The sequence below is a fragment of the Phoenix dactylifera genome, chromosome 13, assembly GCF_051530095.1.
Source record: "Phoenix dactylifera cultivar Ajwa chromosome 13, Ajwa_hap1_PhDact_Kaust_v1.1, whole genome shotgun sequence".
NCBI classification, from domain to species: domain Eukaryota; kingdom Viridiplantae; phylum Streptophyta; class Magnoliopsida; order Arecales; family Arecaceae; genus Phoenix; species Phoenix dactylifera.
Window position 1 is genome coordinate 19,053,533 of NC_143202.1, and position 13,176 is coordinate 19,066,708.

At 42.7% G+C, this 13,176-nt stretch overlaps 1 protein-coding gene across 2 annotated transcripts in view; it reads right to left on the bottom strand.

The window, feature by feature from the left end:
- Window positions 1–280: 280 nt before the first annotated feature.
- Window positions 281–13,176, bottom strand: part of LOC103721733 (protein transport protein SEC24 C-like) — a 35,692-nt gene continuing 22,796 nt past the window's right edge. The window contains exons 19-25 of one of the 2 annotated variants that reach the window (XR_015972713.2): window positions 12,909–13,073; window positions 12,028–12,171; window positions 5,690–5,835; window positions 5,411–5,590; window positions 1,169–1,257; window positions 1,061–1,092; window positions 281–840 (exon numbers count right to left, since the gene is read on the bottom strand). Coding sequence is in view for 1 of the 2 variants with exons in the window: in XM_008812048.6 (XP_008810270.4) it covers window positions 734–840; window positions 1,061–1,092; window positions 1,169–1,257; window positions 5,411–5,590; window positions 5,690–5,835; window positions 12,909–13,073 (719 nt within the window). In the remaining variant the exon portion in view is untranslated. The remainder of the gene's footprint in view (window positions 841–1,060; window positions 1,093–1,168; window positions 1,258–5,410; window positions 5,591–5,689; window positions 5,836–12,027; window positions 12,172–12,908; window positions 13,074–13,176) is intronic. The other variant, XM_008812048.6, reaches the window with a different exon arrangement.

The window sequence follows — 13,176 nt, forward strand, 5'->3', positions numbered from 1 at the left end:
CCTGGAACAGAATAAATTTCCAGAGCAGAACCTATGGTTACTCTTCTAATTACGTATGGCAGCTTTGGCAAGAGATCAGAGCTGTACAGCTACCGTCATTGCAGAACAGAAACATGGTCAAGGACTGGGCTCTAACATGTTTAAGAAGGTAATGACTCTTCATTTCCCTGCATAATTACAAATACATAACATAAAAATAGAAAAGAAAATTATAGCTACCTTTGTCTAGCACTCCACCAGTAAAAGATGATCCTTAATGTTGGAAGGGAAACAATAGCAATGATAAATATGAAGTTTGATATGCGTGGAGAACCTCCTACAAAGTTGTTACACCTCAAAAATAGGTACTCTCGATGAAACAATAAGCAGCCACCAAAGCCTAATGTGTATTGCTAAGCCCCCAGCATTTCTTTCCATATCATACAGCCTCTTGGTTTACAACTAATAAAAAACAAATCTCAAGAAAAGGAAAAAGGACCTCAGATCAATAACCAAGCTCTGTTTTACACTACTTGTATCGCCTGTCTCCCAAGTCCTAATAGTTATCAAAACTGCAACCACAAAAATCCCGCACCTATTCTCACTTACTTGGCCTAGTTGGCATAAACAGCACCAAGCATGTGCATTTGTCAGGATGAATCCCATGCTCATGTCTTCTATCCATTTCCAGTTTGGATGGATCTTTTACAAATGAAAATCTCGTAGCAACCAAAACTTGAACAGGTCTTAAGCCTCATGCCATTTTTGTTTGTATTTGCCGATGAACATGTACAAGGAACTCCACATAGGAAAGGCCACCTGGAGTCTTGTCTTCAACCATATATGAAAGGAAAAACAAAGCTGCACATATAAAAGGTCCGGTACAGGTGTCAGCAATAACAGCACTTGGATAATAAATCAGCAAGCCGCTCTGTAGATTGCTAAAGATTGTGCAACTAATATAACTCCAAATAATTTGTTTTCGCAAACATTAATTGTCCCCAGTAGATTGAAATAAGAAAACCACATATGCCTCTTTATTACTGGAGAAACTTCAGAAACCAAGGGGTTGTTAACTGACCTGATGGATCTCCTTTTCTGCATAGCCGCAAACTGCACCAAAAGTTTAAATTGTCAATTTTGCTATTTTTAGCAGTTCTAAGTACAAAGAGTGGAATATCCACCATACCGTAAGTACGAACATCTCTGGCGTCTTGTCTCATTAACAACATCAATGAGTTTCTTTGAAAGATCATTATCAAATTGCTGCAGTACCAGCTGCAAGGACAATGGATGCATTAGGAGTGCATTCCACATTTATTATTGCTGTTTACAGTAAGTTGAACCAAAAATAGAAATAAGAATGGCTGATTCCAGACTATTACAATATGTATCTGCCAGCTTGAGGCAAACACTTTACATGCATTAGGAACAGATCAGATGTGAGCTCTTCATTTTCAATAATTAGATGCACTTCTTAGTTTCTCACAAATATATCTATTAAACAAACTCAATGCATATGATGTGTTATATGCATAAAAAATTTTAGTATTGATGTAATAATACTTCTAATATTAAATATTCAGATGAATATTACTCAAAACTTAGGGATTCATAACAAAACACCTACTTCCACATGTGAAAGAAGCTAAACACTGAAAAAGGATTCACACATAGATTCAAAGCTAGGTCATTTCCAAAGAATCAAAGTGCATGACTCTGAGCGTGCTCATAGAATTTTATGATGGTAAGCCCAGAATATTTGATCTTATTGAAATTCATGCTCTGGATAGAAAACAATGATGGATTTATAATTTGATGTTCAGGAGGTCATATAAGAAAAGCTTTTCTTATTTATCATAATCAAATATCTAATGGGGCTTCAAAGTTTTTCTTGTCATCTTAAAAAAAAAACAGTTGTTTAGTCATAAACATCTGACACTATGGCATGTAGGCACCAGTAGTTAAACAATGGAACCAGCAATTCATGGAGATATGGCTATCATATTGTAGCCTGGATGTGGATTGTAGAATAACGCCAAAAGCCCAAAGAAGAGATTCATTAATCCCCGGAAAAGCATGTCCACAACATCAGGAAGTAATGAAGCCAAAGGAAATATTTTGAAACAGGTTTGACATGGTTAACTTCTAGGAACATTGCTAAAGGTCAGATATAGGAGCATGCACCTTAGCTGTATGGGCAATCTCAACCTGGAAGAATCTAAATAGTGAATTTTCTTTTTTGGTACATAAATATTGAATTTTTAGGCTCAACAATTAAAAGGTCAAGAAGTAACTATACTTTGAAATGATCAAGTGGGACCATCAATCCAAACCACCAAACAATATAACTGTGCCCGCGGCTGAAGTATCAACAGACAACTGGACTTCAGAAATCCACTTTTACAAGTTAAAAATAACCAGCATCTCTTAGCCGCAGGCATATCGGCAATTGCCAGCTTTATGAATGTAATGAAGCAACCAGAGGGTTAAGCTATCAAGAATACATACACCAAGGATCGTCGAACCAGTACCGGTCGGCATACCGGTCGGCCACCGAATCGGTTCAGACCAGTACCGAACCAGCCAAAAAGACATGCGTTCTGGCCAAAAAGGCCGCAACGCGCGGTGGCATTAAATACCACAGTAGCCACAGGCTGTGGCATTTAATGCCATCAAACTGGATTTGGTGCCGGTTCGCACCGAGTCCTAGTCGAATTGGACGGAACCAGACCGGTTCCGTCCGGTTCGGCCTTATAACAGTCGATTTCGTCCCGATACTACTGTAGTTTTGGCCCCATAGAGCCGAAACTATTTTGTAACGCCGAACCGAACCGGTTCGGTACGAGCTGAACTGGCCGGTACAAGCTGAACCAGCCAGTACATGCCGGTTCAGCATTCCTTGACACACAAATGATACATGAGTTAAATCTGCTTGCCTAGACTGATAAATAATTTCAAATGTCCTACCATATTTCTTTATGATACTTGCTCGGCACCTGTGGAACTCATGAGATCTTCCTTAAAGCTGAATGACTGAGACTATGAATTCCCATATTTAATTGCAAAAGAATGTGATCATTTAACATGTTTTGGTCATACTGAAATAAAAAATTCCATATTTGTTTTTCAATATATTAATTTAATTTCCAAATTGGAAGCTCATATTAGATATTAATCTAGATGTAGATTTTACAGCGAACCCTAGCTTAAAGCAAAGCCCACAAAGAGGAGAGTTTAAAAATAACATACCTGGACAGAGTATTAGGTAGTTCGTTGCTAGGGGTAGCAAAATATGACCCAACCCGCCAACCTGACCCATGTTCGACCTGCCATAAACAGGTTCGGCTTTGGCCTAAACAGGTTCGGGTCATAAATAGGTTGACCCGTTTAACCTGTTTATTAATTGGGTCGGATGCATATTTTAGATATCTAACCTGCCTAACCCGTTTAGAGCCAGCCCAAATCCAAAAAAAAGCCCCCTCCTACTGCCTACTCGGAGCTCTAAACACGCTCGCCAATGCTCCAACGATAAGATGTCTGTGACTTATCGTACCGGACTGTTTATCGATTTGACACGAGTAAATACTCTTTAAAACAGAGCAGCTCAACATGTCTGAGGACTTCCCGAACTCAACATTGTTTGCTGTCAAATCTCATCCTCTGACACGTCTTCCCGCAATTCCCTATCTGCAAGAGTTTTGATTAAATATTAATGACACCCATTTGCATGTTTGAAAAGGTAAAGCTTGAGGAAGTCCATAGCCTCTGTGAGACTGAGTCTATGACCATCCTCCTACCGTCCATAGCCTGTGACTGTCCTGCCGTCCATAGCTGGATAGCCCATAGGACCATAAGCATAGTGCGTCTTCTCCATCCGCCATTCTGCCGTAGTAACCAGAGAACAGCTGTCCATGGGTCTAATCGTCTAGAGGATGGAGGAGTGAGGACCAGAGCAAGAGTGGCGTTCCTCTTCTTCTTCGGACTTCGGTTCTTCCTTCCGGCTTCCTGTTTCTTAGTTCTTCCGAGTTCCGTCCTTCGCCCGTTTGCTGCAACGCCATCCTTGGGCTTGGGTTCTCACTTCTCACTCCTCCCCCTCGGCAAACTCGACACTCGGCCGAAGAAAGTGACGAGGAGCCAGCTCAAAGCTAAAGACAAGGAAGTTTGACAGACATCGAAAGAGTTGGGAGCTGGAAGAAGAGAGCATGGAAGGACGTGCAGGTTGTTTTTGCTACTAGTTCTTCATCGATGACTTTCACTATTGCTTCAATCACTAGAGCGAGGGAGACTTCATAGAGGGGGCAGGGTGCCAGAGGTTGGTGGGAGACGAAGGGTGGGAGGAGGCAAATGGGGATGGGAGAAGTCATGTTATTATTTAATATTTATTAGACACGGAATGGTAAACGCCAGCAAGATTATAATATATAGTTAAGAGGAAAAGAGGAGAGGAGAGATTTATCTTTACGGATCGGGTAAACGGGTTAAACAGGTCGGATTAAGTTGGACAAACAGTACCTATTTATTAAACAGGTTAAACGGGTCGGGTCGGGTTACCTGTTTATTAAACAGGTCAGGTTCAGGTTGTAATTTCTGACCTATTTAAATAAACAGGTCGGGTTCAGGTTTATGATTTTTTGACCCGACCTGCATCTGACCCGATCCGTTTATGTCCGACCCGACCCGATTGCCACCCCTATTCGTTGCTCCCGATAGTAGCCATGATGCAGCATTACTACCTAGTACTACAAGTGTAAATTTTTCCCTAAATCTATATGTTAACAAGCTTTTCTTAGTTTAAGCACAGGCACCAAAAAACATTCCGTCAATCAAAGGAATTGTCAGCCACATAAATTCAGTACCAAGCATACGATAGAACTATATGTTAAGGATTTAGTCCAACTACCAGCTCATGGAGACAGAAACAGATAAATAGTTTTTATAATCCTCGATTTTAAAGGTTCATTGGCTACACAAAGTTGTAAATCCAGTAAATGAAGTAAAATTCTGTTCAATGCTCCAATAAATCCTGATTCATTATTAAGGTATTTAATTTGATGTATGCACTATTCTGATAAAAAAACTTCACTAGCATTTGGCGTGCCAAATAGATCCACCAGAAGAACACCAAAATTAGAATTTAGAAAGCTGAATAAAGTATGATGGAAGAGGATGGAGGTGGATTGAGAGTGAGATAGGTGGATGGTGATCACAGTTTCCATATTTGACAATGGGATGCCTTCATACAACCCCTAATTTTCAGGTTCACATTAAACATAGATCAAGATGCGAATCAATGGAGGACCCGTTTGAGCCTTATAACCAAAAGTAGCACTAAATTCTGAAAACAAGCTCCTAATATCACCTGTAGGTGGAAAAACCAATGAAACAGGTTAACTTTAACTACCAAATTGCAGAAGGTTTTGAAGCATGCCTGGGTTGGAACCCCATCCACGGAAGAAACTCCAAATAACTGTTGGAGAGTATCTGGATTCACCATGTTTCCAACATAAAACAGACCATCCTCACCATTTTCCAGCAGATAAATTCCATCATCATTTATATGCTCGCTGGATAAAGGAATTGTAGCAGATAAAAGAGATCCATCATCCTCCTGTCACATCAGAAAATTCAAATTTACACATGGATTTACTATAATAGTACAGAACATTGGTTGCAGCTCTTTTCAGAAATATTAACTTATCAACTGTACCTTTGAAGCAAGATCATGAATAGAAATCATCCTAGGGTACACCAATGGAACCGCCAGCAGAATAGAAAGTGAAGCAGAACGGCTGACCCAGTAGGACCGGTCATCCAACCACCCATCATTTCGCAAGCCAATGCTTTTGACCAAAGCTGGAACATGACAACGTAACAAGATAAAAGTTATTAGCAGGCATTCCATATGGTACAATAGCATCTCTATCTAATACTACATTACAAGATTAATTGTGCAATAACAGCAATGTTGCATAAATTAAAAAGTGAAATCAGGGTCAATGTTGACACAACTAAGACTAATGTAATCAGCACATATAATATAGCATTCAAGATCATCTTCTAGATTTAATTTCTAATAGTATGTAAAATCACACATGCAATATTGTATAAATATATTCCACAAATCAGCCACCGACCCTGCTGCATTTTATGTTCTCCCACCTTCCCTTTCTTTGACCAAGCACAACCCCCCTCTCCTTTCTTGTTAGCATCTAACAACTGTCCACCTTTGGCCACATCTATCACTAGTGCCTACTCCATTAGAAATTGTTGTCAGGATCTTATGACCTACAATCCAGATTCTGTGATCAGAATCTAAATGTGCCTCAATCAAGGTCGGAGAAACCAGTACCAAACCCCGTACTGGTTCCCAGGCAGGACGGCTCGGTTTGGGCCTGCGCCGTGCCAGGTCGGGCCCGTACCGACACAGAGGAACAGACAAAAGAGAGGAAGAATGAGATAGGAAAAGAGAGAGAGAGCGAGGGAGGGACGCCGGGCTCCTCTCCCTCCCTTCCCCGCTCGCTCTCTCTTTTCTTCTTCTCCGGCTCTGGGAACGTATTCCGTTTTCGGAGTCGGAACCATACCGGTGAGCCACCGGTATGGTTCAAAACGGGCGGAACCGACCAGTTCGTGTCGATTCCGCCGACGTTGGCCTCAATATCTGAATCGGATCCCTAGATCGACATCAAAATGGAACATAGGATGTAGATTGTAGACTGTACGATCCTTGAATAGTAAGATCCAGATCCAAGTCATCTATTTACATAATATAACTATTGCAATATCGATCTTTTAAAATGAATTAATTTCTTTGACTTTACAATGATCAAATCATCATTAACAAACTTCAAACATCAAAATCAGCAATCTCATTAAAACTTTCAACTTTAAAAGTAAATAAAAAAGAGAGTTAGTTGTTTCAGAGCTAAAAGCTCCAGTTAATCTTTTTCATACTCTTCTATATTTTTTAAACATTAGCTATCTTCTACAACCTCTTACCTCAAAGGGGCATTGAGTTCAATAAGCCTATTTTATTATGTATATTTCTTTTGGTTCAAATAACTCAAATTAAGATATTCTAGGATTTATAGGGTGGAATAGAGCCGTATTGAGTAATCAAACATAGTATTGGTTCCTTGGATATGACATTAATGAGCTTATGGCTGTCGGAAGATAAACTTTTTATACCATTATGTTGACTTTTTACTCATTAATCGAATCACAAGTTAAATAATTTGATGATGCTTCTTGCTTTTCGTGTTGTTTCAACGCTATTTTTAAAATAATTTAAAAGAAATTGAAAAGAATCTTACAACTTGTGACCTAATAAATGATCTAATCCGATTTGTCCCTTCTACTTTCTATGATATGGTCCTGATCTTAACAACATTGCCATCAGTCACTTCCTTTTGCAGATCAGTCCTCTCTCTTCTTCTCTTAACCCTCTCCTCTTTCATCACCCCATCCTCCCTCTAGACCACCATTGGAAACCCTAACATGACTTCCTAGGTCCCTCAAACCTTGTCAGCTCCCTCCTCCACCCTAGTGCACCTCCACTATCAATACCCTCCCAATACTGCATCCAATTACCTCTAGACTCCCCTCCCATTGAATCCCATCTGCCTATGCAATCAACCCCTTTCCATGCCTACCTCCAAAATGAGTGACAACCCTACTCCAAGCCTCACTTAAACCAAAACCTTGATTGGATTAGCACACCAAATCAAGAATCTGACTATAAATATAAATTTGAGTGTTGGCCCAAGATTAGTGCATGACGTATAGCATGTATCATGTTGATGTGTCATTCATAGCAAACTAGTGCATTTAATGGTGTCACATGAGCTAGTTCGATACAACTAGCACAAGGAAGAACAAACGGATACATGACAAGCTGGATTGCTTCAAGCTCTTAAACATTGTCTTTTTTGTAGTGTCAGTGTGACTTTTGAAGGAAGAAGGTATTCCCACTTAAAGAACACATTATTTTATAGACAATATGTACATTAGACTTGGGCAAGTTAGGCTGAGTTGCCCAATCTAAACTACCCAACCTAGATTTGACAGGACAGAAACTTTCGGCTCAAAGGACCAAGTCAAACTCAATTTCGGAAACCTGAGACCATGGTATGCTGAACCGGCCCGTACTGGCCGGTTCAGCATGTACCGTACCAGTACCGGCTATAGCCAGTACGGTTCAGCTGTGAAAAACCGTTCTAGCCCCTCTAGGGCCGAAACCGACCGATTCTTGCTGCGTACCGGTGGGAACCGGACCGGTTCGCACCGGTATGCAGGCTCGCAGTGAAGCGCGCCCCCGCGCGGGGCAACGCACCCCGTGCTTTGGGCAGCGTGCCCACGCGCAGGACTGCGTGCGAGGCATGGGAAAACATGCCCGCAAAGGCGCCCGCGTGCGGGGAAACGTGGGGTAGCACGCCCCGCGCAAGGCATCATGCAGGGAAGCGTCCCGCGCGCAGGGCAGCGCGCCCTACGCTTTGGGTAGCACACCTGCGTGCGGGGAAAGAAAACTCCGGTACCGAAACAGTCCAGATCTCCACCGGCGTACCTTGCCTGAGGCAATCTTTCAGGCCAGGCTCCTAGTTGCTCCAATTGGCTAACCTCAATAGACCTAGCCAGAAAATATATAACCCATTTATAATGTCATGAGTACATCAATATCAACTTCTCAATCGCACAATCAAAGATCGTTGTACCAGTACTAGGGGTCGTACCAGCCGGCTAATGACTCGGTACGGTACTGATACCTACCGTACCGACCCAAAGCATACTAAAACCAGGATGAGTGAAAGGAAGAGGGAGGGAGAGAGGATTAGGGTTCCCCTCACCTTGAGGTTGGAGATCTTAGGCGAAGCTAGGGTTGCACCAACGAGGCTTCAGGGGAGGAGAAGATGGGCATATCGAGGGCCATGGTGGAGTGTTTTCTCAACCAGAGAGGGAGAGAGATGAAGAGATGGATGAATACCGATGGTCCATGGTCGTCTTCATCATCGTCAATGGTTGTGGCAGCAATTACGGCAACCCCGAGGAAGATCAGGAGAGGAGAGAGGGGAAGGGAGGAATAGAGAGAGAGTGAGAGGGCAAGGGAGGAAAATCAGAAGAGAGGTGAGACGACATGAGTCGCGACTTGCGACTCATTTATAAATTACCAAACTGCCCGATTTGGTCGGGAACAACCTGAAACAGCTTGAAACCAATATCAGTGGAACCGACCCGAACCAGGCGGCTCCGCCCTTTTCGATCCGTACTGGTGGCTCACCGGTATGGTTCCGGCTCTGAAAACGGCACGTGTTCCGGTTCGGATCAGTTCCGCCCTTTTCGAACCGTACCGGTGACTCACCGGTACGGTTCCGGCTTCGAAAACGGCATGCGTTCTCGGAGCTGGAGCAGGAGAAAGAAAGAGAGCGAAGGGGGAGGGCGAGGGAGAGGACGCCGGCAGAGGAACCTCCCCCGCTCTCTTTTTCTCTCTTGTTCTCCCTCTCCCTCGTCTATTCCGTTGTATCGGTAACGGCCCGGTGCAGCACGGCGCGAGCTCGTACCGAGCCATCCCGCCGAGAAACTGGTACGGGGTCTAGTACTGGTTCCTCCGACCTTGCTTGAAACAGTTCATCTCGGTTCTCACCAACTCTACTAGAATAGCCTACAACAGTTCATCCCACTTCATACTGGTACTCGGTTGGGACCGAGTCGAGTAGCCGAACCGTCCCGATTCTTTGCAGGTCTGGCTTGGTATGCCTCGAACCGTCCGGTTCAGGACAATTTGGCAATTCTTATATCCTTCTAGGGTTCCATCTTTCCGCTTGCTAGCTTGCCCCCTTGCTCCTTTCGATGATAGAATTGGGGTGTTCCAGCCTCCTCTCTTCTCTCAAAAATGGCATGAGGGGGAACAACCATTTGGAGGTGGACCACCTTCCTCACCTCTATTTTTGGCCTATATCTAAAGCATGTAAGAGGAAGCAACCATGTGGAATTGGTGGACCACCACTCTTGCTTCCTCTCTTCCTCCTTTCTCAGAAACAATATGATGAGCCGGCAATGACATGATGAGCGGCAGCCATCTAAATTGGACAATCTCACTCAACATGCTCCATCTCAGACAAGGAATGCGGAACCGTCCCGAACCGGACAGTTCTACCCGTTCCGAGCCGTACCGGTGGCTTACCAGTACGGTTCCGACTTTGAAACCGGTTCATTGCCGGAGCTAGAGAAGAAGAGAAAGAGAGAGCGAGCGGAGGAGGGAGGGAGGAGCGGCCGTGGATGCTTGTGGAGGGCCGCGGAGGCCGCAGGGGCGCGGCGGAGGCCGAGAACACGGCTGCATCCCCTATTTCGAAACAGGGGATGCGGCCATGGAAAAAAATATTGAGAATTTTTAAGTGAAGTCGGAACATTGCTTGCCGACTTCACTTAAAAATTTTCAAATTTTTTAATTTTGGAATTTTTAAGTGAAGTCGGCAAGATATTAGCCAACTTCACTTAAAAATTTTCAAATTTTTTTCAGCAGCCACGCCTCAGCCTATACCGCATCCTCGGGGCCTCCGCTGCCCCTCCCCCCTCCCCGAGGCCTCCACAGGCGTCCGCGGTCACTCCTCCCTTCCTCCCCCGCTCGCTCTCTTTCTCTTCTCCTCCGGCTTCGGCTGGTTTTTTCTCTCGGTACGGGTCCAGTACCGAACCAGACCGAGCGCTGACCGGTACGGCACCCAGTACCGGTTCGGCAATCCTTAATCTCAGAACAACATCCTCGATGCTGGACTAGCAATCAAGATGCATCATCTTCCACATCCTTCTCTATTCTCTCCCTCTTTCTCCTCCCTTGGTTCCTTAGCATCCAACGCCTTCACCTCCTCGCCCAACTCCCATCCATCTGTCGAAAGGCCTCACCCTCTTCTCTCTGCCACTCTCTGTGCACTATCACAATAAGGGCGAAAGGGGACAATTGATGGAACCTAGGGCTTGGAATTGATCAAGTCAGACCAAACTAGGCCAAGATAAGGCTTGAAAATATATCATCTTGAGCTTGAGTTGAGGAAGTGAGGCCCGAGGTCAAGCTAGTCTAGGCTCAAGTTGACAGATGTGGTGTTGATGTGTCAAGGTTTGGCTAGGCACAATCATTCTGAGGTCTAATTTGCATGTCCATCCTACAAGGACAACTTTGCAACTAACTTAATACGAAAAAAACATAGAGAAAAAACTAACCAAATTCAACTTATTTTGATAGATTTGCAGCTTCTGAACTTTGAAACACAAGGTGCTAGAATGAATAATTTTCTATTAAAAGTCAGGAAAACTAATTAGAGGATGTAATGGCAATCAAAATATAAATATCCAAATTAGTTCGGTATGAGGGAAAATATAGTCTAGTTATTAGCTGATCACTATTCACTACATCGCTTATCATAATTAAGTGAAGACACCGACGTTGTAACAAGGTCCAATATAAAACTTAAAAGATACCATAACACTCTAGCACAAGGTACGCGGTACCAACTGTACCGACGTATCGGTGGGCATCGGTACCGGTACGGTACCGAACCAAACCGAGCTGAACCGGTACTGTACCGATGGGGCTAAAAGTCAAAAAAAATTTGGAGCCAGCACGGACCGGTCGGTACGGGCCGGTACGTGCCGGTACCGGCCGGTACCGAAATATGTAGATGTACCGTACCGGTAGGATCCGGTACCGGTATGTACCGGCCGGTACCGACCCGTACCGACCGGTACAGCAGACCATGCTCTAGCATGACTTGCATAATTTTGAACTGGATTCATTATATTATGTGTTTTATTAGTGATTACGTAGTATTCTAACCATCCTAAGTTTTCTTTCACAGCTAATGCATTACTAGGGTGCAATACCATGCCATATGACCTTAACACAATGCAAAGTAATCAACAAATCCACGTCTTATTGTTTATTATAGTATATAAGTAATTGACTCTAAACCATTTTTTTCATTAAACAACATCTAAGATCCTTAGAAAGGTTAAAATGGTTCTTTTAAAATAGAAAAAGGCAAAAAATATATATCTATTTACCTATGTATATATCCCTCCATGCTCTTGTCTAGCAGTGAAATTGGTGATCCAGTGCATGAGAAGCGCTAGCATGAAACATTACCACATGCAGCATGTACCAGCCTGCTGCCTTATTGGCATGGCACCAGCATTTCAAAGTTTAAGCTTTCAAGACAAACAAAACCAGATCAGTTTAGCAATTTATAATTTGTAAGCTTATCGGATTGACTGGCATCTTTAATTAACAAAACAAATTTGGATCAGCTGTTATCTGGTCTGACCAACTTGCTTGAAGACCTAGTCCCTCCGCCTTAGCTTTTATTAGTTATTTTCTATTTAAATAACTTCTACTAGCTTGAAGACCAGGATACTCATGATTCAAATATGAGATATACACATTGCAATCACATGACAAGCTTGCTGACCTAGTTCAACTTTAAAGTACTGTAAGGATCCTGTTTGCAACACAATATCAGCAAATTACCATTATCTATTTTGAAGAAGTTCAACATACATTGTGACCAGTTAGTGACAAAGACCAATGTCAGCTGGACAGCAAATAATTGATGTCATCCAAACACAAGGTTAAAAATCCACTAAAAGCTTTTCAAGAAATGATTTTTGTTTAAAAGTTGCCCTCAAGCTGCAACCCTTATTGCTGGGATAATGAACATTTCAGATTTAACTAAGAAAAACAATTTAAATCAGAGTTCAGTTGACAGCTGATATTTCATGCCAAGTAACACTGGTCATGATAATAAGATAATTCGCATTCATGTTCGAACTAGTATATCAATTATTAAAGACCGATTCAAATTTAAAGAAACATAGACAGGCAAGAAATAAGTTATTTCATGCACAGCAACTACCAGAAACATTTTAACTTCAGGCTGGGAAAATACCTAGGGTATATAGAGGCAAAAGCTTAAGCGCTTCTGGAAGAATTAATTGTCCAGATGATGATACGGTTGCACAAAATTTACGATACGAGTGTAAGATGTTGATGCAGAGGTTTGTGGTTTGTTCCCGCACTTGAAAAAGAGGACTGGCTGGGATGCCGTTTGCAGCTATAATTGTAGATTAAAAAAAAAGGCAATTAGTGTGAAGAAATCGTCCAAGAAAGTCTGCCACCACTTAATTGCCAAGAATCAGCATGCGTATCAGAGTAGA